Here is a 23,616-nt window from a genome sequence, read left to right on the forward strand (position 1 = left end):
CTGCAAATTCTCTGTACCTTATCATTCATGATGTTGGCAATAGCTGTAACTGCAGAATAATCACTCATGTTTATTAAGTGCTTACCATATTTCAGGAGCCTATTAAATCATCTAATCATCATCAAAATCTAATGGGGTAGGTGCCTATTACCTCCTCTTTACAAATGAGGAAATCACATGACAAACTGGTATTGATTACCTTGAAGTCCACATGACTCTACAGGGGCCCCAGAATTCATGTTTGTAACCAGTCCATCACACTGCCACCTATAAAACTCACCATGGTAGCAATTATTTATTTCATTCCACTAGGCAGCCAGCTCCATGAGAACAGGGCCATAGCTGTCTGTTGAATATCCTATTTCCAAAGCCTAACCCAGGCACTGGTATACAGAAAGCACTAAAGAAGTATGAGTGAAAGAAATAAAGGAAGCAGCTCATTGGTTAGCACTCCTAGATCCCAAAAGAGACCCTTCACCTTCTTTGAATAGAAGATGCTTAATGAAAAATATATCGTGCTCATCTTAATGTCTACTCAATAGTTTCCCTTTCTGCCATCCAACCCTAGCCAAACAAATCAAAACACTCAGAAGAAGAAAGAGTGTGATGTGGAAATCAGGGAACCCAACAACTCTTCTTGGAAGAAGACTAGCCCAGAGATGCACGTGTAACTGCTCAGCCCTCTCAGACCCAACTCACCCCTTTCGCAGGTTCTTCCCCAGTAGCCCGTGCCAGTGCAGTCGCAGATGAAGCGGTTCCAGCCATCCTTGCATACGGCGTTGTTCTTGCAAGGGTAGCTGTCACACTGCTTGGCGCTCATCCGTGAACAGGAGGACTTGACGCCCGCGGCGTTCTGCATCTCCGCCAGCTGCCGGATGTTCTTGCTGCGCCCATCGATGAACAGGTCACGGATGCAGCCCACGTAACCATAGTTGAGCATGGCGGTCCAGAGCTCCGTGGGGAGGATGAGGCCAGCGCGGTTCTCCGGCAGCCCGCCCAGGTACATGTCCCCTTCCAGGTCCAGAATCTCACTCTCCCCACTGGCGGTGAATGGCGTGCGCCTGCTGTTCACTGATATGGTACCTGGTGGAGCAAGGACCACACAGAGTGAGCTAATGTCTCTCTTGCATCTCAGGCGAGCCTGCTAAGTGATTGAGCAAAATGAAAGGAGCTCAACAGGTGAATTCTGAGACCAGCGTTGTCTGGTCAGGAGAACAGTGAAAGCAGGGAATGAAATGCTGAAAGATGGTGAAAAGAACCAGTGGGTTGCAATCCCTGCTAGCTAAGACAACCTAGCCTATAGGAGGACCTAGAAAAACGCCAGTGACCCCTAGTCACTACCCCTAGTCACTACCCAATGGTCTTAGCTCAGAGGTAGCCTGCCAAACAGAGCAAGCTCAGCATAGCTCCCGCCTGTGTTTAGATCCCAGCTGTATAACCCTGAAGTGATTTCACCTTCCTGTGCGTCAGTTTCATCTGTAAACATGAGAAAATGAGTATTTCCACCTCACACACTAGTGTGCTGATTAAATGAATTAATATAGGTAGAGTGCTTGTAGTAGGGCCTGAGTCAGAAAAGACTCTGCAAGTATTTGCCTGAGTCCTCTTTAACAGGCTCATCATGCCCCAAAAGGATGGAACTTCCTCTTCCATATCTCCCTCCCTGCACTGATACCATGTACACTGCGTATCAACTGCCAGCCCTACCCATTTTTGCTATTGCTTTTGATAAATTTGAGCTGTAGCTCAATTTTGTTTCTTTATTCATTTAATAAATGGGTATTGATACCTCTTCTGTCTCTGTATATTTCTAGGCACAGAAATGAGCTTGTCAGGCCTATACCTCTTCTCACTGAGCTGATGCTCCAGATTAGAAAGACATAAAGTCAACAAATAACACAGTAAACAAGAAAAATCAGGTGATGGCAGGTGCTATGAAGATAGTCAAATGGGTGCCAGGGTAGAATCCCAGAAGTTCTACTTTACAGTATGCAGTCAGTGAAGACCTCTAGGTAGGTGACGGCAGAGGGAATGGTCCCAACAAAAGCCCTGGGGCTGGAAAGAGTTTGGACATAGTGGAGGAGGCAAGAGGGAATGAGAGGGATAAGGCCAGAGACATAGGTGGATATGGAGAGGGCTGGATAATGGGCACCATCAAATGAGATTCTAAGGGGTGACCTAGTGACTGACCTGGGAACCTGGAAATAGGAATTCTACTCCTACATGGCTTTCTGACCGTAGGTCAGTCCCTGAGTCACTTTACAGCTCAATTTCCTAATCTGTAAAATCAAGGACATGAACTAGGTGCCAGAAATTTAAAATTTACCTAAATATCCTGCCAGAAATTTTTTAAAAATTATTCTTCGAGTGCTTCATTGGTACCAAGATAACCCTCCATCAGTCAGCCTTCATTTCTGTCTCTTGTAAATCTCAGCTAGGAAGGTGTAACCTGAAGGGCTGAGCAGATAAAATGGGATCAAGAATGTGAAGAATGCTCTCAACTAGAAAGTCAGCATGGTAATAATTAGAGAAATATGCTTTGTCTCTTTTTTTGTGGTGCTAGAGCTTGAACTCAGGACCTTGTGCTTGCTAAACAAGCACTTTACCACTTGAGCCACTTGAGCCCTTCCATTTATTTTTTAGACAGGTAGGGTCTTATGATTTTGCCTGGGCAGGCCTGGGACTGTCATCCCCCTCCCTCTGCCCAACTGCCTTTTATTTTAAAATTTAAAAAACCTACCCAAACAATAATAATTCCCTGGTTGTTATTTTAAATATTTTATGTGCTTTAAAAATTATTTATTTATCTGTGTTGAAGATCAATTCCAGGGCCTCACATATGCTAAACACATGCTTTATCACGAGCTATATCCAAGCACATTTATGCGCATATTTTGGGCTTCACCCTCAAAACAATCTTGTGAGGTAGGAATTGTTATTTTCTCTATGGTACAAATGAAGAATTTAGGATTTATATCTTTTAATATCTTCTCTTGCACAATTTCCCTTCTTTACTCTCCAGATGTTCACAGGACTAATGTGATCACCACCTAAAGGAGAAGAATATACATTGCCAAGTAAGGACAGTAATAGAATTGGTCTAAAATCTGGAGTCTGGGGTACATCCAGAGGAAAAAGCTGTCCTCCAAATATGTGACCAGTACTGTTTTGAACGCACTTGTCAGGTTTTAAGATTCACTTCCCCAACTGAGGAGTGATCATAAAAGTTTTTCTGGATTGTCTCTCAGTCATATTATTCTCTAGCATACTAAGGGAAAAAGATGCCACATTTGGACACACTTACTTTTAAAAATATCTATTTTAGAATGCATTTATACCTAATACCCTCATGAAGAAATGGAGTTTAACAGATCATATGAAAATATTAAGTTACACTGTTTTCTCAGAACAATTATTGTTCACTCAGTAAATTTTTATAGGCTTTAATCAAATTCATCAGTACATCAATGAATTGGCCAATGCTATAGCTTCCAGGTGTGAAATTCAGGGCTTTCAGAAGCAAACATATTTGTTGAAGATGGGCCCACTGATGGTTCTAATAAAACAAAATAGCTACCCTATTGTAAAAAAAGCAATTAGTGTTGGGAATAAACAGAAATGAACAAATGGTGGTGTTATGTGTTCTAGCCTACATGTGACACACATAGGTAAATTTTGGCTATGTCATGGTCTAGGTCAGTCAGACACAAAGTCCTTTAACTATGACCAGCTCCATATGTTGTTTTAACCAAAGTAACGGGTTGTTTGGGTTTGTTTTTGTTTTTGATAATTCTGAGACAGTTTTCCAGTTCTGCCCCTCCTGGCATTTTATTGATAAACATGAGAGAGAAATTCAGCCTCCAGAGAAATTAATTTTTCTCTTAAAAAGCACAAACTGTTTATTCTTGCTCAACAAGCACGTTTAATTTGAAGCCTCTTGGCTCCAATCAGATTTCTGACAATCAACAGAAATTTCTACTGGGCCATAAAACATCCAGGGCTGCAATCTGCCACTGTCTGCCCTTTGGACAGAACCCATCCAGCTCTTCCTAAGAGCAATGTTGCTCATCTCCGCCATCCCTCCAACTCTACAAAGACACAGAAAAGCTGTCCCATGGAAGCTCAGCCGTTTCTGGTTTCAGTCTTTTGGAGGAACCTCTTGTTTTCAAATAAAGACATTTTAAATTTACTAGGACAATGAATCCCTACAAGTTTGATGAATGTGGCCAAAACCTTTCTTGCATATGTTCTACCTAACTAGGGAATCAGAAAATGAGTCAGAAATTCAAGTGTTCTAATTACTGCTCTCTGGAAACACCTTTTTGGGTAGTGCAGAATGTAACCTTCATTGCCACATGGTCTGTAGACTGTAGAAAGCTAGGCAGACATTTCAGGCATTGCTCTCTTTGTTACTGTTCCAAAGTGGCTATGTACTGCCTGGGGCTAGCTGTTTGATCTGCAGCTGCAGAAACAAACAAAGCCATTTAAACCAAGTATAAAAGGTTATGAAGAGAAAGGGAGAGTTAGTGGTCTGAACAGAAGACTGAAATAGAGGCTTTCACAAAAGGTAAGGCTTTAAATTGAACATGACTTCAGGAAAAATCAATTTGCCTTTTTTCTTTCTTGTCATAATTTCTCCCTGCAACATGACTCTTGCCAATTATTGAAGGGTGTATCGTCACATAAACTCTTACACAGTGTAGCTTATCCTACAGAGTAATCACATAATGTAACATCTGTGATGTCACAATCTGTTTCCGCGGTGATGAGAAAAAGGGGAAGAAAAAGTGGGAGAGGAATATTATACTGGTGACATGATAGTCACTTTGGTAGCGTGGAAATGCTACTTGTAAACTCATCCTTGGCTCCAGGGTCTTAGAACTACCACCTGAACGATTATGTGAAGCATGACAAGGAAGATGGTAGGAGAATGTGAGCCTTCCATCAGACTGGACTCTTGTTCAGTCAATCATTAAAGAGAATAGCCAAAGATTCAATGAACATGCAAGTGAAAAACTTAAAACAAAAAATATTAAAGTAGGGAAAACAGAAGAGCTACAGCTTTTGTCTAGTCTCAGCCATGCACCCTGCCTCTTCCTACCTGATCTGCCATCTCGCTGAATGTCCACATGGTACCATTCTCCATCATTGGCTTTCTTCTGAGTGGCTTTCACTTTGATAGTGCCTGAGCCCATGTCAAGCAGCAAGTACAGGTTGCCATCAAGAAGTTCCACAGCAAAGAAGTCAACTTTTGTGTTCTTTTGGCTCCGAGCATCCTTTCTCTCTTGAGGCTTTCCATGAGTGAAGAGGATCAGGCCATTGGGCTCAGTGGTACGAAAGTCAAAGGAGATAGAGCCCATTCGTTTAGTGTTCCACTTGGGCAAGCTGATGTAAGCCTCTGGGGTCTCAAAGTTGATGGGGTCCAGTGTGGCTACATTCTCACACTTGAACACAACTTCACCATAGATTTTCATCTTGGTGTCCCCAATCCGGGCCAGGCGAGACAGCTCCAGACGGATGTCATTATTTTTATAAACAACCTGTCAAAAGCCAAACAAAAGTGTCATATGAATCAATCTTACAAACAGTATCCATCCATCACTGGACATCCAGAAAAAAGGTCCACGAAGAGGCTTTAGGGCATAATGGTCTGAAACAACATGAGGAACATGGGATGCAGCATTCAGAAAGCATCTGAAGAGACATCAGCTGTGCACACAAGCTCTGAATAAGCCTCTACATTTCCATATATGTCTCTTCTCTTTCTCCTTCTGGCCAATTTCTTGTGTTGCCAGAAAGTTATGGTGTGAGTTTGCAAGTAAAATTCAAGAGAGATTGAGTTGTATGGATGCAAATAGTTTCATACAAACATATTATCTGAAGCATCCTTACTAAAGACCAGAAACAACCCAATGACCATGAATAACACATGAAACACCTTTATAATGGAATATTATGCAGCCCTTAAATTGGTACTGCTCTTGTCTTGATATGGAGGCCCTCTGGGTCATATTATTAACTGAAACTAGCAAAGGGCAGAGTGTGTATTATGCTATCATTGTGTAAAAATGTGGGGGGAATGGGAGCTTATATATTCATACAAGCCTAAAAGATCTTTGGAAAGAAAAAGGAACTATTACATCATTGAGGAGATTTGTGAGATTCATGTTCAGAATTGGGAAGGAGACACATTTAACAATATCCTCTTTTATTATTGGATTTTTAAAAACCAGGTATGCATATTTCCTTTAAAAATGATTGTTACTAGTTGGTGAGGAAGAGGATCTGAGGTTTTTTTTTGCACACTGAGCATGTTCTCAGTATGGTGGCAAAATGAAGCACCCTGAAGCCCTAGTTCAGTCATTGGAGACATTTATTTAGTTGAGAGTGAGAATTAACAGAGAATACTGGACCACAGACTTATTTTCCCTGTAAGGGGTCTAGCAGGGCTTTCTGCCTCTACATCCTACTTAAGGCATCAGTATACTTGCGCACAACCATGACCACTGTCCCACATAGAGTAGGGAAGCAGGTAGGGAAGGTGAGGAGGCCAGTTAAAAAAACTAGTATAACTTCCAAACTTGGTGTAATCCATGTAAACACAGAGATTAATCTAGATTCCCAAAATTAGAATTTTAAGATAGTTTTCCTCTTCTTAGAACTAAATTTTGATGTAGTGCTCTGGGATGGTTCTTGGTACTCTGATCTTTGAGTGATGTCATATCCATACAACAGTGATAAACGGAAAAAGTTAAAAGGAAAGGGACCAAAATGTGAGAATGGAGCATGCAACCACTGTGCTATTTCCTTTACGTTATTCAAAGTTGAAGTCAGGACCCAGATTTAGGTTTAAATCTCACACTTACTATTTTTAAGCTATGCAACTATGGCAAATAACTTCTCTGGGTCTGTTTCCTCCTTAAAAATTAGAATATAGGATTAAACTGTTTTGTAAAGATAAAATGATTGAATTCATGTAAAATGCTTAGAAATGACCCATACATAGTAAAGACACAAAAGTTTTAGCTATTTGGGAACAGGGGTGTGAGGTTATTGTTAATCTCATTTCATCCTTTCCATAGCCCTGAGGAAGCCGAATTTAATTTCTCATTCCCAGTAAAACAACAAGGCTGAGGACTCAAATCTCACAATCTATTTCCATGGGAGAAACTTAACTGGATAGGTGATTTCAGTACATACCATTTAATTCCTAATATCCAACTATGGAACTATTTCTCTTGTCTACACATCACCAGGAGAGAATCAAGCAGAGCTGTTTGCTTTTTAATGAGTACACAAGAGTGATCTATAACTATGATGAAGCATTGAAAAAGCTTCATTTATTATGTAAACTTGACTGTAAACCTAACCTTGGTCAATACCACTGAGAACCATAATGATTCTAACATTTATCGAGCACCTGTTACCAGGCAATATAGCAAAGAGTTATCACATATCATCCCATTAGATACTGACAACATTCATTTGGGATACTTAGAATTATTCACTCATTTTAAAGGTGCTGAAACAAAGGAGAGTTAAGGAAACATTCCACAAGCACAAAGCTGGTAAGTGGTAGAGCAGGACTTGAACCCAGGCAGTCAGCTCCAGAGTTCATATTTCACCAGCACAGATACATTCGTGGAACTAGCCTCCATCAACAGCACCTGTGGAGCTCAACAGCACTGTGGGAAGTAATGCAGGCTCAGCTTCCCTGTTCAAAAGCTGCATTTCTCATTTTAGCTCTTCTGAACTAACCATGTACAAAGGGTAATACTTCAGGCTCTTTAGGCAGTCATGCAAATGAATGAATCCAAAAAGCGAAAATAAGTTTAATGACTGGCAGCTCCAGCATGTGAGAGATCTCTATGTTATAACTATCCTTTGTCTTTCTGTTGTAGGGTGAAATGCCTGTGACTAGAGTTCCTTGTAAAGGTTAATTATTAATGGATAACAATAGCTCATCCCAAAGGACAGATGAAGGCTTTGTTCCATTAGACTGTATGTGGAAAGAGAGCTGAGGCATCCATCCTTATTGGAAGCTGGATGAAGGTAAAAAGACAAAGGGCTTTTAAATAGATAAGAGGAGCAACTCTTTTATGAGAAGAGCATATCACTGACATTGGGGAGGAAGGTGATAAGTAGAATGCATAATTCTAAAGAGGGGAGCAGGAGAATCAAGAGCTAGAAACTGGCTGGATAGAGATAATTAGACTTCTTTTGCCCACTCTTGGTGGGTGAGTACTCTATAGACTCCATGGCCCCATACTTGCTGGTCTATTTATATGGAATTTCCACTATGGTGAAAAAAAGAGCCAACAGTCACTGGCAGCAAAGTAACCTTTCTGAATCTCATTCCTTTCCAAAGGTAGGAGCCTCAGTACCATACCTACATACTGTCCCTTTTTGTTCTCCCAGGGCTGCTGTTAAGATCAAATGGAATGCTGTACATGATAGATCATGGAAAATTCTCAATTGGCTCACAAATCTAGAAAAAATAATACTATAGCTTCATCTGTAGCAGTCTTAGGGTTCTACTAGAAATTGAGGGGGCCCTGAAATGAAGTTCCATGGAAGATCTCGTACTAAACAGAAAGGAACAGAAGGGCAAGAGTCCTGAAACCCAGTAATATTCATGAGAAGATGCATCCTTGCCTTCCCCATTCACCCCTCTGTACTGAACCACAGTAATGGGCCACGAAGAAGTATATTGGCACCATGGATAAGTGCAATGGGGCATGGAAGCAGATAGCCCTGCCAGACCCTCTCCCAGGTAAATTAAGTGGTACAGTATCCTCTATAAAATCAAACTTTCAATTAAATGAATGTCCCCAACTGACTGACTGAACTAGGAAGAGATGTGGCATCGAGTGACAGAAAGCAGCCTTGGGTGACAAGTTGTCCCAACAAGAAGCAATTAAAGACAAAGTAGAAATGGCTTCCCATGGGGGAAGATGTCACACAGCCTGGGAGGCAGAGAAGCAGAGTCACAAAGAGTGACAAGCTGGTCTTACTTCCCCATCCATGAGTTTGTAAAGATGGCTGTTTGGACTTATAACTCATACTTGGGAGAACAGACAGTAAAACAGTTGAGGACAGAGTTAAGTTGAGTCTCAGAATTAAGATAAGGTCTCTAAGCAAATATACTTGTATTACTCCATGGTGCTCATATGGTGACATACAGAAAAAATACCAAGCAGTAAGGCAAGCTATGGGTGCAATAGGAGTATAATAAAAATAGTTGTTACTATGGAGAGCCTGTTATGTGTCAGGCTCTCTAAAAGCACTATTATATATCAATCACGTATTAAGTCAGTGAAACAGGTGATATTATCCCTGTTTTTACAGGTGTGAGGCTCAGGAAGGAGATCACATGGCCCATGAAGGACACAACCAGGATTTGCGCCCCTATCTCACTCACTGCAATGGGGCATGGTCATGCTCCAGAGATGGCAATTTCCAGGCCCTCCATCAGCCCATTCCTACACATAAAGCAGAAACCCATTTGCCATAGACAAAACTCACACCAAACTCCATCTTGACATGCAAAGTCCTTGACACCTGCTAGGACCCTTTCTCTAATGGATTCTCAGTCATTTCTCTAATGGACTCTTTCTGAGGAGTCACCTTGGAGGCCTATGTATGAGCTCAGGTGTTAGTGCTTCTGCATCTTTGCTCACTCCCTCTTCTCTTCAAGCTGTTTAAATGGACTCCTTCCCCAGGACTTGCATCAGAACTCATTTTAGGTGTTAATCCCCACCATTTGATGAATCGGAATCCTTAAATTGCCTGCAAATGACAAAGCTCTTTGCCCTATTGCCCAATACAGTTGCCTGGATTGGAAAAGGAGACTATTCTATCCCTACATGATGTGTTTCTTACATGAAACTCTTCGCTGATAATGGAGCTATAAGGCAGGTCCCTAAGAATAAATCTAAGGGTTAGAGAGTCCCCATTATTGGAAGTATTTTCTTCTCTCCCTCTTTCATTTTATGCCAGTCCAGTCTTCTCAACTTCCTGAGAAGTGTTTCCATGTGTTCTGTTATAAATGCCACATTGCTAGCACTCCAGCAAGGGAACTGGAAGGAGAGAGGAAATGTAAGCATATGCCCTGCAGTGCCCAGAGAGCCTCTTGGCACCATTTCTCCTGTCAGAGAATAGGACATTTGCCACCTGGCCTTTTTAGTCTCTTATTTTTAAAACATCTTCAATTTTCTGTGGTTCTCCCTATAGGATAATTTCAATAAAGCCCCAGGTCAACCTTTAAATTGATACATGTTCATTGATTGCTCATGACCTGACCACTGAGTAACAGTATGCTGACCTAGGTCAGTGGAAGGTGTTGAAAGGTAAGGATGCCTACATCTAAGCTGGACAAAACGGAATGATGGAGAAGCCAGTGTCAGTTGCCATGAGTGGAGCAGCGTTGACTGCAAATTCCCACAAATCATTTCCACTTTATATCTACACGTGGAGTCATTTACTCACAATAAGTAAGACAAAGACATATTTATCCGTTGCTCAATATAGTCCTTCGACAATAGAGAATAATAAAATGAACTCTTTTTCTCTTCCCCATCCAGGATAGAAAGGTTTTCAAATAAAACATTTGAGCTAATCTTGTTATTGTGTGACATTCCTTCTCATGATAAAAAAAAATTACTAAGAAACACTGTAGAGGGATCTTGCTTCTGGGGTCTCCACAGAATCATACATCCCTTTGTCTCCTTCTTCCTTTCTGTGTGTCAAGCGATCTGACCCTGGTCTGCTGTGACTTCTCCCTCTTCTACACGGTCTGTTTCACTCATCTGTCACTTAAAACATTCAGTGTTGTTTTCCTGAATAAGCACAGGTCTGATCTTTTCAATAAACCTCAAGTATCTTATGAGCAAAAATCAGCATTAGCATGTTTAAAATCTGAAACTGCTACTAGCTACATAGACAGTTAATAAATGTTTGTATGTGCATTAAATTAGATGTTGGACTAAGTGGCAGTACAGGGCAGTGGTTAACACGATGGACGTAGGAGTCCCAACACTAGGGTTTAAACCTGATCCACCTTTATGAGCTGGGATATTAGGCAAAATATTGAACTTATCTTAGCCTACGGTCTTCTGTACAATGTAGGTGACAAGTCTTACTTCACAGGATTGTAAGAAATAAATGAGATAGTGTTATCATATACAGGGGATTTTACACAGCTCCTGACCCTTAACAAGCATTCATTAAATGATAATTATCATCATTAATTTTGTTATTTTCTGTGAAAAGCCACAACTAAATAAACATACAGTATACATCACATGTAGTCATTAGGAAGGAAAGATTCTGAGGACAAGTCTGAAATGAATTGTCATCTCAAGAGAGAGGACTACAACTAGTGATAGATTGTGGGCTTAACAAACCACCAAATTAAACATATATGTATTTATGCATTTAATTGCATAATGTGACATTTATTATTTAGCACAATATATACCATACAGGTACCCAATTTATATTATATACACACACACCAAAAGGTTATTATTTCATCTCTATCATGCACAAATTTAAGATTATTATCATGAACATCATTTTCTATCACAGTGTACCACTGACCAAACTCCAACAGTGAAATCCAAACACAAATTGTGGCAGCAGATGGTCCTCTTAGCTTCCAAAGTCAGAAGAACCTAATATTTGGCATGATAAGGACCACATCTGCATCTATGATCTTGCTAACAGGGGTCAATAAACTAACTCTGCTTGCTGAGAAACAGCTGACATCCAACCTGGGGCTCAAAGTCCCAATTGCTACATACCATGGCTCCCACAATTTTCATGCTTTATATTTTGTTAATGGTGGTCAGGATCTGCCAAAGATTAAAAACTAAGCACTAGAACAGAAAATGGGAATGGAGTTTCAGACTTGCAAGGCAGGAGTCAAAAAATGTGAAGTTCAAAATAAAGATTAAAAGATTAAAAGTTTCAGCTAAAGTTGAAACCAGTGGTAGATTGCTGACAAGTAATTAATTTGTTTAAATTCTGTGTGATCTAGCACTCTATGGGTCAAACAAAACATATCTATATGCTTGATCCCATTAACTCATATCCTTGGATGCTTGGTCTTATTTGTGAGAGTTTAGCCAGGAAAAGATGAAAGGGACATAAGGCATACTGCAGGAATGAGAAAAATCCAGGCAAGCTCATGGTGAACTAGCAAAACTCCTACCTCATTTTGAATAAAGCCATTCAATTATTTGGGCCTACAGGCAGGCTAGTCAGAAAGAGGGGTGGGGGAGAGGGGGAAAGACAGGGAGAAACTGCACTGTGGACCAGGCAGTTACTCCACCCCAAGTGCCTAATTAATAATGCAAGTTATTACCATTTGCTCTTGTGTTATCTTAGTCTTAAACATTCATTTGCCTGATGGACTCTTTGTGAGAGGGAAATGACCATGTACCTTTGTTTCCATTTATAGAAGAGGTAGAAAGAAGAAAGATTTCCAATCCTTAGATTGGAAAATTCCAAGGTGACTTTTGGGGGAACTTTTACTCAGCTATGAAGGCTGATCAGGAACTAGCTGCCATGTATGCATGCATCCCACAGAACATTATAACCCATCAAATTCCTGTGTTCAGCATACTATGAAGGCTCAGGCTATCACACAGGATAAGATTAACTGATTGAAGCTTTACCATCCTTACAGAATCTACTGAGTGCTAAGTGTCTACATAGTTAATGAAGCAAGATAGATTCAAGCAGAAAAATAAGAAATGAACCTGCAAGTGTGGACCACCATTCTCCAAGACTTCCAAGTATAGGTCATAGTTCTCCAAAATAGGAATTGTCAATGAGTAGTTAAAAAATGTTCTAGTTGCCAGCTGATCTTTTCAGTCATGACTGGATAACAGTCATGTGCCTCTCTCTCCTGGCAGATGGCGTTCATCATTAACTGATGTCATTTTATTCTACTCCCTACCATGAAATCCAGATGAAGTCAAGAACTATTCTCAAGACAGTGCTTTGGGAAGTTCACCACCACTCTGTCAGGGCTGGCACTGCAGGTAATTCTTTTCTCCATCTCTGTTATACTCTAACTCAACAGCAAATTTAGGAGAGACTCACAGGCTAATAAAATATTAGAAACAAAACAATTCATATAAATGTATAAGTAACCACTAAACCTTTAGCTCTCAACCATGAAGGAAACAAGGAAGCATGAGAACAATCCCTGCCCATTCCATGACTGGAGAATGTTGGGGGATGCTTTGATAAGTTTTTGGTATCGGAATTACAGTGAGATATATTTGTCACTCCAATCAATGCACAAGAACCTATGATCAGAAACTTGACTCCGATGGTATTTCTCTTTTCTCTGCTTTCTAGGAATGGGAGTGTTAAGGTTACAGCTTAGGCTGTAAGCTTTATAGACATAGAACCTGTGTGTTTCTGATGTGGTAACCAATTATCCCCAGTGGTCACCAAAGTACCTGGCACAAAGTTGAGGCTCAAAACATGCATATTCTCATTTCTTGGCATTTTTTTACATACTAGACAGACCTACCAGAGACCACCTACAACTCTTTCTGTCTTAGAACATTTAATGAGGACACCACTCTCATTAGAGTGAAAGTTACATGTCAGAAGCAGAGGAACTAAGATCAGATGTGTAGGTGGCACCTGATCATGAAAAGCTCTAAATATATGAACATTATGCAACTGAGGAAAAACCATTAGAGTAGAAAGGAAGTCTTGAGCAGTTTGATTAGAAAGGTGACAAAATTTAAAAGGTGACTTCCTGAATCACCAGAATCTACTGTTATTTTTACTCCAAGGACTAGAAATGACTCTAATCAGCTCACTGTTTTATTTGAAAACTCTTCAATTTTTTTTCACAATGAAATGCAGACCTTTCAGTATTATTTTGAAGACCCTTTCTGATCTGGTATCCACTTCACTATCAGCTGACTTGCCAAAATTCTACATTTTCTCCAACTAACTAGCCCAGAGAGAAGTCTGACCTGGATTCTTTATCTGAATAACCACTACTCATCATGTAAGTCATGATTTAAGTATACCTCCTTTGGAAACTCTTGTCCAATATTCTGAACCACCATATTCCCACTCACAGATGATTTTTGTCCTCTCAGTTTCCATACCTCCATTTTCTAGCTGCTACAATAGTATTTATCATATTGTTCTGCAATTGTCATCTCTCCCAATAGACTGGCATCTTTTCAAGTGGAGTAAACTATGCCTTTCTTCTCTGTCTCCCAGTAACTGACATCAAGTGCATGTTTGTAGGAGGAGGTAGAAGAAAGTGGAAGAAAGGATACAAGGAAGATCACAAAGGCTACTTCTTAATGCCTCTATGTCAGTGCATACCATAATGCAAAAAGAAAACTTATATTCATTCTGCCTGACAATGAGTGATGAGATGGGAAGATAGAAAACTAAAGTAATACAGACAGTTAGAAGGCCCTTGATTGAACCACTGAATATTTAGTCAAGTTTTCCCAAGTGTGCATGCTTAAGAAATGTGCTTGAATTTTTAAGGCTATCTATATGGAAAATTCTGCACCCCAGAGTGACAGCTGTCATTAGTTTGTGTGCTTTGGCAGAACACTAACAGAAGAACTATAAAACTCAGCCGCAGAGTCTAGAGAAGTCTTCTAAGGGAGTATGTGACAAAGTTGAGCACCAACTCTACCTTCCACACGGGAGCATGCTACAGGGCCCATGTACACCTCTTATATGACAATGTAGCCTAGACATATCATAGAAAACACGTGGATATCTTAAATACTGTCACAGAGCTATATCCTGTACCCAGAATCAAGAACAAGAACGAATCCCAAAAAAGTGAACCCTTTGGCTGTAACTAGTGACTTCTGCCTGCCACCAACTACAACAAAAGAAGGTAGATGACAATAGACATGTTTCTTGGAGAAAGAGCTTACATGAAAGGCACAAATGCCAAAGCTTGGGAGAAAATACTATAAAAAGATTAAATGAAGTAGAACTTTCAAGAAGTCTAGCACAGTTGACTGGAAACAATAGTAGCATATGAGACAAGCAAGTATTCTAAGTATCCCAGAAGACAGAGGCAGGAAGTTCAGAGCCATAGATAATGACAGGTTATATGTGGAAGTGCTGACCCACTGAGACGTTTTAGGAGAACGCTCCAAGCTAAGAAGACAAGTTCACACAGGATCATCCCCCTTATAATGTGAAGCCCCCTGATTTATACATTATACATGGGCCAGAGTTGGATGGCTTCCTGATGGCTGAGCACCTTGCAAAGGAGGTCAGCCTGTCAGAAGCAATTATAAACTATTTCTTATCTGGTCTGCAAAGCAGCTCTGCTTCTTGCCTAATGAAAATTCTAATCAGATGGCATTTCAAAGTGGTCCAAGGAGCCCCTCTGCAATCAGCAGAAGCAGTGGGGAAGGTGACAGGAAAAATATGCCAGACTGGCAGGTAGCTGATAACAGAATTATTTCCAATCTGGTACAGAAGACAGCAAATAAGAATTGGATCCAAACTGACTATACTATAGACAGAAATGCTAGGACTCTAACTTTTCCTGAAAAGGTTTCTTCACTCTTTGTTGACTTCACCATATTCATGCAACAAAGAGGCCCCCTTCTTTATTGGGACTCATTGCCAAGCTGAAGATATTTAGACCCTATACTCACACCTTTGACTTCACCTTACTGCTAGCAAATCTGCAGAGACCTAGATAACCACTAGATGTCCCTTATGCCATGCCAAACCCACATAAAAAGAATTTCACTACTAGTTACACAAACCATGTTTAAAGATAGCTTTTGTAAGCCTCAGATCTTAGGGGCCAACTATAATTCCTATGATGACTCACTCCTTTGCCTTATTTATCGTGCCTTTTTCTATAGTATTTCAATAATCTTTCATTATAATATACTAATTTTAGGCAGGGTTTGGGAAAGTTATGAATTAAAATTATTTTATATTTATTTAAAAGAGGTAGAAACAATGGAGAAATCAGTGAAGAGAAATATTGGAGGAAAGGGACCTCCAAAGAGGTCTAAAATTTATTATTGCTTTCAGATATCAACAATAAGTTTTTAATATAAATGGGGAAACCTATGGGCTCAGCTTAAATTTAGAATCTCCATATGCTGAGATCTTGAACTCCTGTAGTCAATGAAATTGGGAATAGCAAAAAGTGTCAAAAATGATTAATTAAAAGTGGAAGCTGGGACTGGTGATAAACACTTCTAATCCCAGCTGCTTGGAAGATGGAGGCAGGAGGACAGCAAATTTGAGGCCAGACACAGCAAAGGTAGTAAGACCTTATCTCATAAAACAAAATACAAACAAAAGGACTAGGTGTGTTTCTCAAGTAGTAAAGCATTTGCCCAGTGCTTACAAGGCCTTGTGTTCAATCCCCAGTACCTGGTGGGGGTGGGAAATGTGGCTGTCTAGGACATAAAGCAGGAAAGACTATTGTGCTGGAATCAATGAGCCATGCCTGCTAAAGTGTGGGAAGGGAACAGGGACTCTCATGATATGCATTTACAGAAAATGAGTTAACCCCCCTAGCTCTAAGGATCCTGGAACTTGGGATGGTTGTAAGTAGTGGTGGTTATAATGTAGTGTAGAAATAGCACTAGTTGTTATTAATAGATAGCTTCCTGTGGGTCAGCCATTGTTGTTAGTGCCTCACAAATAAAAATTATTTCATTCTGATGGGAAAAATATTCAAACCAACACAAGCCACTACTTTTGACATTAATGAAGGCACTATTAATGACTCACTGGAAATAGAAAGGTGACCTGGGGTAGATGTCTAATATATTTGATCTTTACAACAACTCAGGAGCAGAAAAGACTACATAAAATATGATTAATAGCACATATGCTGAAGCTAATCTATCTGGGTTCAAATCCTGGCTCTGTTACTTTTTACTATATAACCTGGACAGGTTACCTAAACTCTTTGTACTTTAGTTTCTTTATCTTTGAAATGGTAAGAATAATGTACATACCTTGTAAGCTGTTGTGGAGATCAGAAGATTAAGTATACCTACCATGCTTAGCTGATCTCATATCATAAGGGCTGATAACTATTATCCTATTATGACATTATCCTCACTTGACAGATGGGGAAACTGGAATCAGAGATTGTTTTTTTTTTATGTGCCAGAGATCACATTGTTATTAGTTATTAGTAGGGTAGCCAGAATGAAAATGAATGCTAAGTCTGGCTTGAGAGCTGGTGTATTCAATATTTCTTACTATCCTATAACAGAAAAGAAACTAAAGATTCTTTAGGATCTCTCCTTTGATCAAACTTCTCCAGCTAGCTGAATTATAAAAAACAAAAATGTCTCTAGAAAAGTTCATTTCTCCTGCCTGTGCTTAGGTTAGCAGGCTGTAGTCAAGTGAACAAGAACCAAGAAAGCTCAAAAGCACTTGTTGAAGCACTGAGGGGGATGTCTACTGAGCCCATGTCTTTCTTAGACTGTAAGAGAGATGCAAAGGAGGCAGAAGAGCCAGAAAGTATCTACATCCCATTTTTCATCTGCTAAAGTTCTTCCCTAAATCAAAAATTGATGAAGCCCATGCTCTGATATTACATGAGTAGCTCACTCAAGAGTTCAGGACTTCCTTGATGCCATCTCAATTATACTGCCAGAGATCATCTAGATACTTTGTGACTCTCCCAATGAAACAGATGGCAGAGGCCACTGCTGGACACAGAAGAGTGAGCACCAGGCTAGCTGAGCACACCTGTTACCTCAGACCTGAACCACTGTCCACCCACAACAACCAGATGGTAGGAACTGGCTGTCACTGATTCTTTACCTAGCACTTGGACTAGCTCTTCCAGTTACTTATCAGCACTTCATAAGTATAATTAATGGTTTATTTGCATGATGAGAGCTGGGAATGTTGCCATACTCATCTGTTCAGTGCCATTAGATTGGCCTAAATCAGATGCTTTTGACAGCAGACCCAGGATTCTTTCAAGTGGGCCATCAATTTGGAAGTTATCTATTTATGAGGCATGTCTGCAAGCAAACCATGTTTCTAGAAGATCAAACACTTTAAGTCTACAAAGGTGAAAGACACCTGCATCTGTAGTAGGTTAAATACCACTCCCTAAATACATCAGACACGAATCAGTGGAACTTGTGAATGTTTATTTGGAAAAGGGTCTTTGCAGATGTGATTAAATTAAGAATTTTGAGTTGAGATTATCCCATATTTTCTAGATTAGTCTATATCCTTATAAGTGGGAGGCAAAAGATTAGACACACACAGAAAAGATGCTTTGCAGATGGAAGCAGAAATTGAAAGGATGAGCCACAAGTCAAGGAATGTTGGCAGCTACCAGAAACTGAAAGAGGCAAGACATATGTTCTTCCCTAGAGCCTTCAGAAGGCGCATAGTCCTACCTTGATTTTAACCCAGTGAAACTGACTTTAGACTTCTGACTTTCAGAACTGCGAATGAATACACTTGTGATAATTTGTTATAACACTCATTGTTTCTCTTCTCATTCTCTAGCACCTACATGAGTTTGACTTGCAATAAGTCCCCAGGACAAAAGCCTGCCTCTTTTGAGGCTTGCCATCTATGAACTGCTCATGTTTGTGGAGAAAGAATAAAATCAGAATGGAAAAGTTTCTAGACCGATCAATATTAGTAATTCACTCCTTGGTTGCAACTAGTCTCTGAAGAATAAATTACCAGAAAAAACATAGCTATCAGTTTTTTGATCCCATATCTTTATCAAGTATATGCTTATGTAGTACAGAAGAACCAACCAACTATTGTAACCCACCTTAACTAGAGTTCACCTCAAAACAATAATTAAACACAGAATTAAACAAAATGTACATTGTATATAATTCATCATACTGGAGGATGTCTAATTTTATGGCATTATTTCTTCCCTGTAGAACTTAAAATATGCTGGGAAGGACAAACATGGATATTTTTATTCAGTCACTGACCATTTATTGAGCAACTATGATGCCATCCTCATAAATGTGGAACATACAAAGGAGAAAATAATCATTGGCTCTCCCCTCAAAGAACTTACTCTATTAAGGAAAACAGACATATGCACATTTATTCAGTTTTTCACCTACTCATTATCTATTTATTTAATGTCATGGTCCTGGAAATAGAAGGGAAGACATCAGAAAATCAAAACGAGCGATATGCATGATAAGGTTTCCAAAAGGGCATTTCCAAATTACCATGAAAGCAAGAATGAGTTCCTCGCTCAAACTATGAGTAGGAGGAAGGGGAAACCAGAAAATGCCTTCCAAAGGATAGAGTGCTAAAGTTATACTTGATGAATGACTTTAGTGAGGTAAAAGAAATAGCATGGGTCACACTTGGCATGGAGGTGCATGCCTATAATCTCAGAACTGGAGGGATTGAGGCAGGAGAGTCAAGAATTTGAGGCCATCCTGGGCCACACAGAGTGACCCTTTCAGAAAGAGGGAAGGAAGGAAAAGAAGTAAGATGGGTGAAGGAAACAGAGTGACAAATCTTGGCATATTCATAGACTCAAGAGTAATCAATATGGCTGAATTTCACATATAGTTGGAGTGATAGTAGAAAAGGAAGCTGGATAAGACCCCAGATAACCTCATACATGCAGCTGAGAAACTTTTACTTGATTCTAAAGCCACAGGGGAACCATTTAGGTAGTAGAGTAAAGAGGTCAGATTGGCATGAAAGATTAATCTGGAGGCCATGAAGAGAATGCATTAAAAGTAAGCAAGAGAAAAAAAAGGCAGAAAACAACTTGAAAAGCAATAGCAACATAACATGCATAAGACTAAAAGTATAAAAAGTACTGTGAAAGGAATTTTTACTGGCTCAGGAATGGTATGTGTGTCAGAGGGAGAAATGAATAAAGAAAATGAAAAAAACAGATGATTAAGCTGATAAAATAGGCTTATGCCAGATCACAGTCTTAAATACAAAGTAGAGCACTGGGGACCCAGAGCAGGCAATGAACAGAGAAAAAATAACAAACAAGCTTTATGAAGGGCTGTATGACAACAGTGTATAGGGAATTACAAAAAAAACAATACAAAGAGAAAGAAATGCATTATTCTAAAGCAGTAATGAAAATGGGTAAAAGGGGGAAGATTCTAGAAAACTTGAGGTAAATCTGATAAGGCTTGATGACTTGGTAGAGGCTCTGGGTACTGTACTGCCCAGGTATGTTGAGCTCCCAGTTCTATGTCTAATTCTGATAAGGATGATACTAAGTGCCAAGAATTGTGTCACATGCATCATATTTATAATTTCCTATACTTATCACAACAACCCTATGAGAGATTATTGCCATATCATTTTACCAATGAGAAAACAGATTTACAAAATCCATTGACTTGTCCAAGGTCATAAAGCTTTGAAGTGGCAGAGTTAGGATTTGAATTCAAGTCCATCCGACTACTAAGTACACACTAAAAATTATTAGTCTGTATGGTTGGCCCACGTATTCCAATTACTTTAGATAAAACACTTTGGAAACAACCTTTATTCAATCACTTTTTGTTATGGCTTAGAGGGAAAGGTCCCTGTTTAGAAATCCTATGGTCATAAACCATACCAAGGGCTCCTGTAGTGCTGCATATGTGACTAGGTATCACGCCATTTAGCAAGTTTCCTTAGAATCCAAATCATCACCTGGAAAGCCTGGTACCATCTAATCAGACCAAATGGGGGACAAGAGGACAGAGAAGGAACCAAAGGAACAATAATTAATGGGAGACCCTTGCATATAAATCTCCTAAAAAGAAGCCAAAATTATGGAAAAACTACCCACTCTTACCTCTGGCCACTTAAGCTTTAGAGCTGCTTTTTGGACTGGCAGGGAGATAAGCACTATTAGATGTTTCTTTAATACCTTGTAAGGAGTTGCTTATACCAAAAATGAATAGTCAAGCACTTCTCCCTATAAACACAGCACATGATACATAATTAAATCTACAGTTCCAGGATTTTCCAAGAATCTTCCCTGCAATGTTCACAGTGCCAAACACACATGGTCACTGTGTTCCTTGTTTCTAATTGGGCATTTACTGGTCATGTCCCTATCTGAGTCTTCTTTTATCAAAGGGAAAGAAAACTCTGTAGGTTCCTTCCTGATATAATGACTCCATTCTCTCTGACCAGTTAATATTTTGTGTATTTACCACAATCCAAGAATTGAGAATAGAAATGAAAATGCTATCTTCTGTCATTGCCTCCTTAGAGAAAATATTGTCACCATGGCCCACTGCATTTGAAAGATTATGAGAATCTAACGGGGATCTCTGATTCTTATTCAATCCATTTATGTGCAGAAAAAGAGAAAAAAATCAAGAGAGAATTGAATAAGAATATCCGTAGATCTCAGGCAAAGGAGAGGCAAGGCATCAACTTGAATTCTATCAAAAAATTGAAATTTATTGCTTGTCTTGGTACTAAATAATGAACACAGAAAGTTGAATGTGACAATAAGATAAATCAAAACACTTAGCTCTTTACTTCTTGGCTTCCATCACTGGATTCCCCTTGACTATGTGGCTAGAGGATGCAGTTCCAAGAAAAACCAATAAAAGGGATTTTATTTAACTACAGATTACAGAGGAGAGTATTTTTACCACCTTGTCTCTACTGTGTTTTAACTTAGTTGCTTACACAGAAAAATATATTTAATTCATGAGCAAATAATTCTGAAATAATACCTCTGATGTCCAAAATAATATCAGCAATGCCCTATTATTTAAATTTAAATTCTGAGGTCTCAACCCTCAGAATACTCAATATCTGGACAATAGCTGAAATTTTTCTCGACCCCCTTCCTCCTCAAAACATTTTCTTGGGTTTAATGACTATACATTTTCCAAGCAACTCTTCAATGACTCATTTTCTACCCTAATCATCAACTCTTTTTCCAAATTCCTTAAAAGCAGACTTTCCCCTAGCATTAGATGTTTTACTACTGTCTACAGTTGATAATTTCACTCAACTGTACATTTTCACTTCTAAACCAAAACTCTCTCCAAAGCCTCAGGCTGCAAGTTTGAATTGTCTGCTAAAACAATCCATCTACCTACTATTAAAATTGTTTGTAGAACCTCAAACCAACCTGCCCATAAACACACTCATTAATTCCTCCTCTTGACTTACTTATTTTTATTCACAGCCACCCAAGTTCAAAACTTTGTAGCTATATCTTATCCTTTCCTTTTCGTTGCCTGTAGAATCAATGTTTAGCCAAGTTCTTTTGGTTTCATATCCAACATCTTCCCTATTCATTTTCTCTACTCCATTCCTTCTGACACTGATCCTATTTAGGCCTCTAAAATTATTTAGTCATCTAGTGAGCTACCATGGAAAACTTATTAAATGTTAGGCTCTGTAACATAGAACATGGTCCCTGACCTCAAGGAACTTATATTTTAGTAGAATTACTACACAAATGTATAGTGATGCTAGAAGAGAAATACATGTGAGAAGTAATGGAAGCTTAATGAATAATTAGCCAGTTCTGCCCTAGAGAGAAAGAGTCTGGCTCAAGTCTCACATTGACTAATAAAAATACAGCTTTCTAACTAGTCTGAACTCCAACTTCAGTGTCTTGGTCTGTGCTTCATAATTTTCATAAGCACAATAACTAAGATGGGAGAGGGTAGAGAAAGTAGAAGAGAAGAGGGCTCACTGGAGTGGAGTAAAACACAAGGGTCAGGATACAAATTAAGAGGCTATGATATTAATTCATAAAGCAGTTGAACTAAGATAGTAGCAATGTGGAAGGTAGATATGAGTCAAGTCAAAATGCCTTAGGAACAAAGGGGTCTTGGAGGAATATGGCAGCAAAGAAGGGAAAGCAATATGATTTGCAGATCTCTTAGGTAACTAAGCAGATATCAATCTACTGGTAGAAAGAAATCAATAGGAGCAGTGAGAAATAGGAGGTGGGGAAAGAGGAAGGAAGAGAGAGAGAGGAATAGGGGGAGGGGAAAGAAGCCATGCCATCCAATAGATCACTAGAACTAAAAATGAGCTAAATTATACTCCATATAGAAGGGGTGTCATAAAAGTCTTAAGACCAGCTTGTTCCTGGCTATAAGGAGGACATAGTTCATTTTTATTCCATTTGATAATGTTTAATCACCACTTTACCCTGCATCCACATTCCTAGTCTATTCACCTATATGAGCATCCTATCACCAAATAACCTAAAGATAAAGAAATTATGACAAATTATTCTAATGACACCATATATTTGGTGGTCTCAAATTCTTGTGTTTTCCTGACATTTATTTCCTCTCTTGGTTCTCTGATATTTTTCCTAGGAGATTGAATGGAAGGAACTCAGGACAAGGAATCATGTCCATCTTTGAAATAAGCTTTTAACAACTACTCAGGATAAAATCAGAATATACTGTATGTATGTCCAGCTATAGTAAAACACGTCTCTTGGGGGAAAATTATGAAAAATGGTTCGAATTGAATTATTAAAATACCAAGATAATCAACTTAATGCAGTCTGATGGTGATGATTATTTTGATAATGATGACGATAGTTAATGATGATGATGAAATAGGAGAAAGAGATGAAGAGAA

The 23,616-nt window shown here is 39.3% G+C and overlaps 1 protein-coding gene across 31 annotated transcripts in view; it reads right to left on the bottom strand.

The window, feature by feature from the left end:
- Positions 1 to 23,616, bottom strand: part of Nrxn3 (neurexin 3) — a 1,521,272-nt gene that overhangs the window by 1,011,503 nt on the left and 486,153 nt on the right. For all 31 annotated transcript variants that reach the window (XR_012446073.1, XR_012446074.1, XM_074067424.1 and 28 more), the window contains 2 exons: positions 5,102 to 5,540; positions 700 to 1,083 (listed from right to left, as the gene is read on the bottom strand). Coding sequence is in view for 29 of the 31 variants with exons in the window: in XM_074067424.1 (XP_073923525.1) it covers positions 700 to 1,083; positions 5,102 to 5,540 (823 nt within the window). In the remaining 2 variants the exon portion in view is untranslated. The remainder of the gene's footprint in view (positions 1 to 699; positions 1,084 to 5,101; positions 5,541 to 23,616) is intronic.

The sequence above is a fragment of the Castor canadensis genome, chromosome 3 (genome assembly GCF_047511655.1).
Source record: "Castor canadensis chromosome 3, mCasCan1.hap1v2, whole genome shotgun sequence".
Taxonomy (NCBI): domain Eukaryota; kingdom Metazoa; phylum Chordata; class Mammalia; order Rodentia; family Castoridae; genus Castor; species Castor canadensis.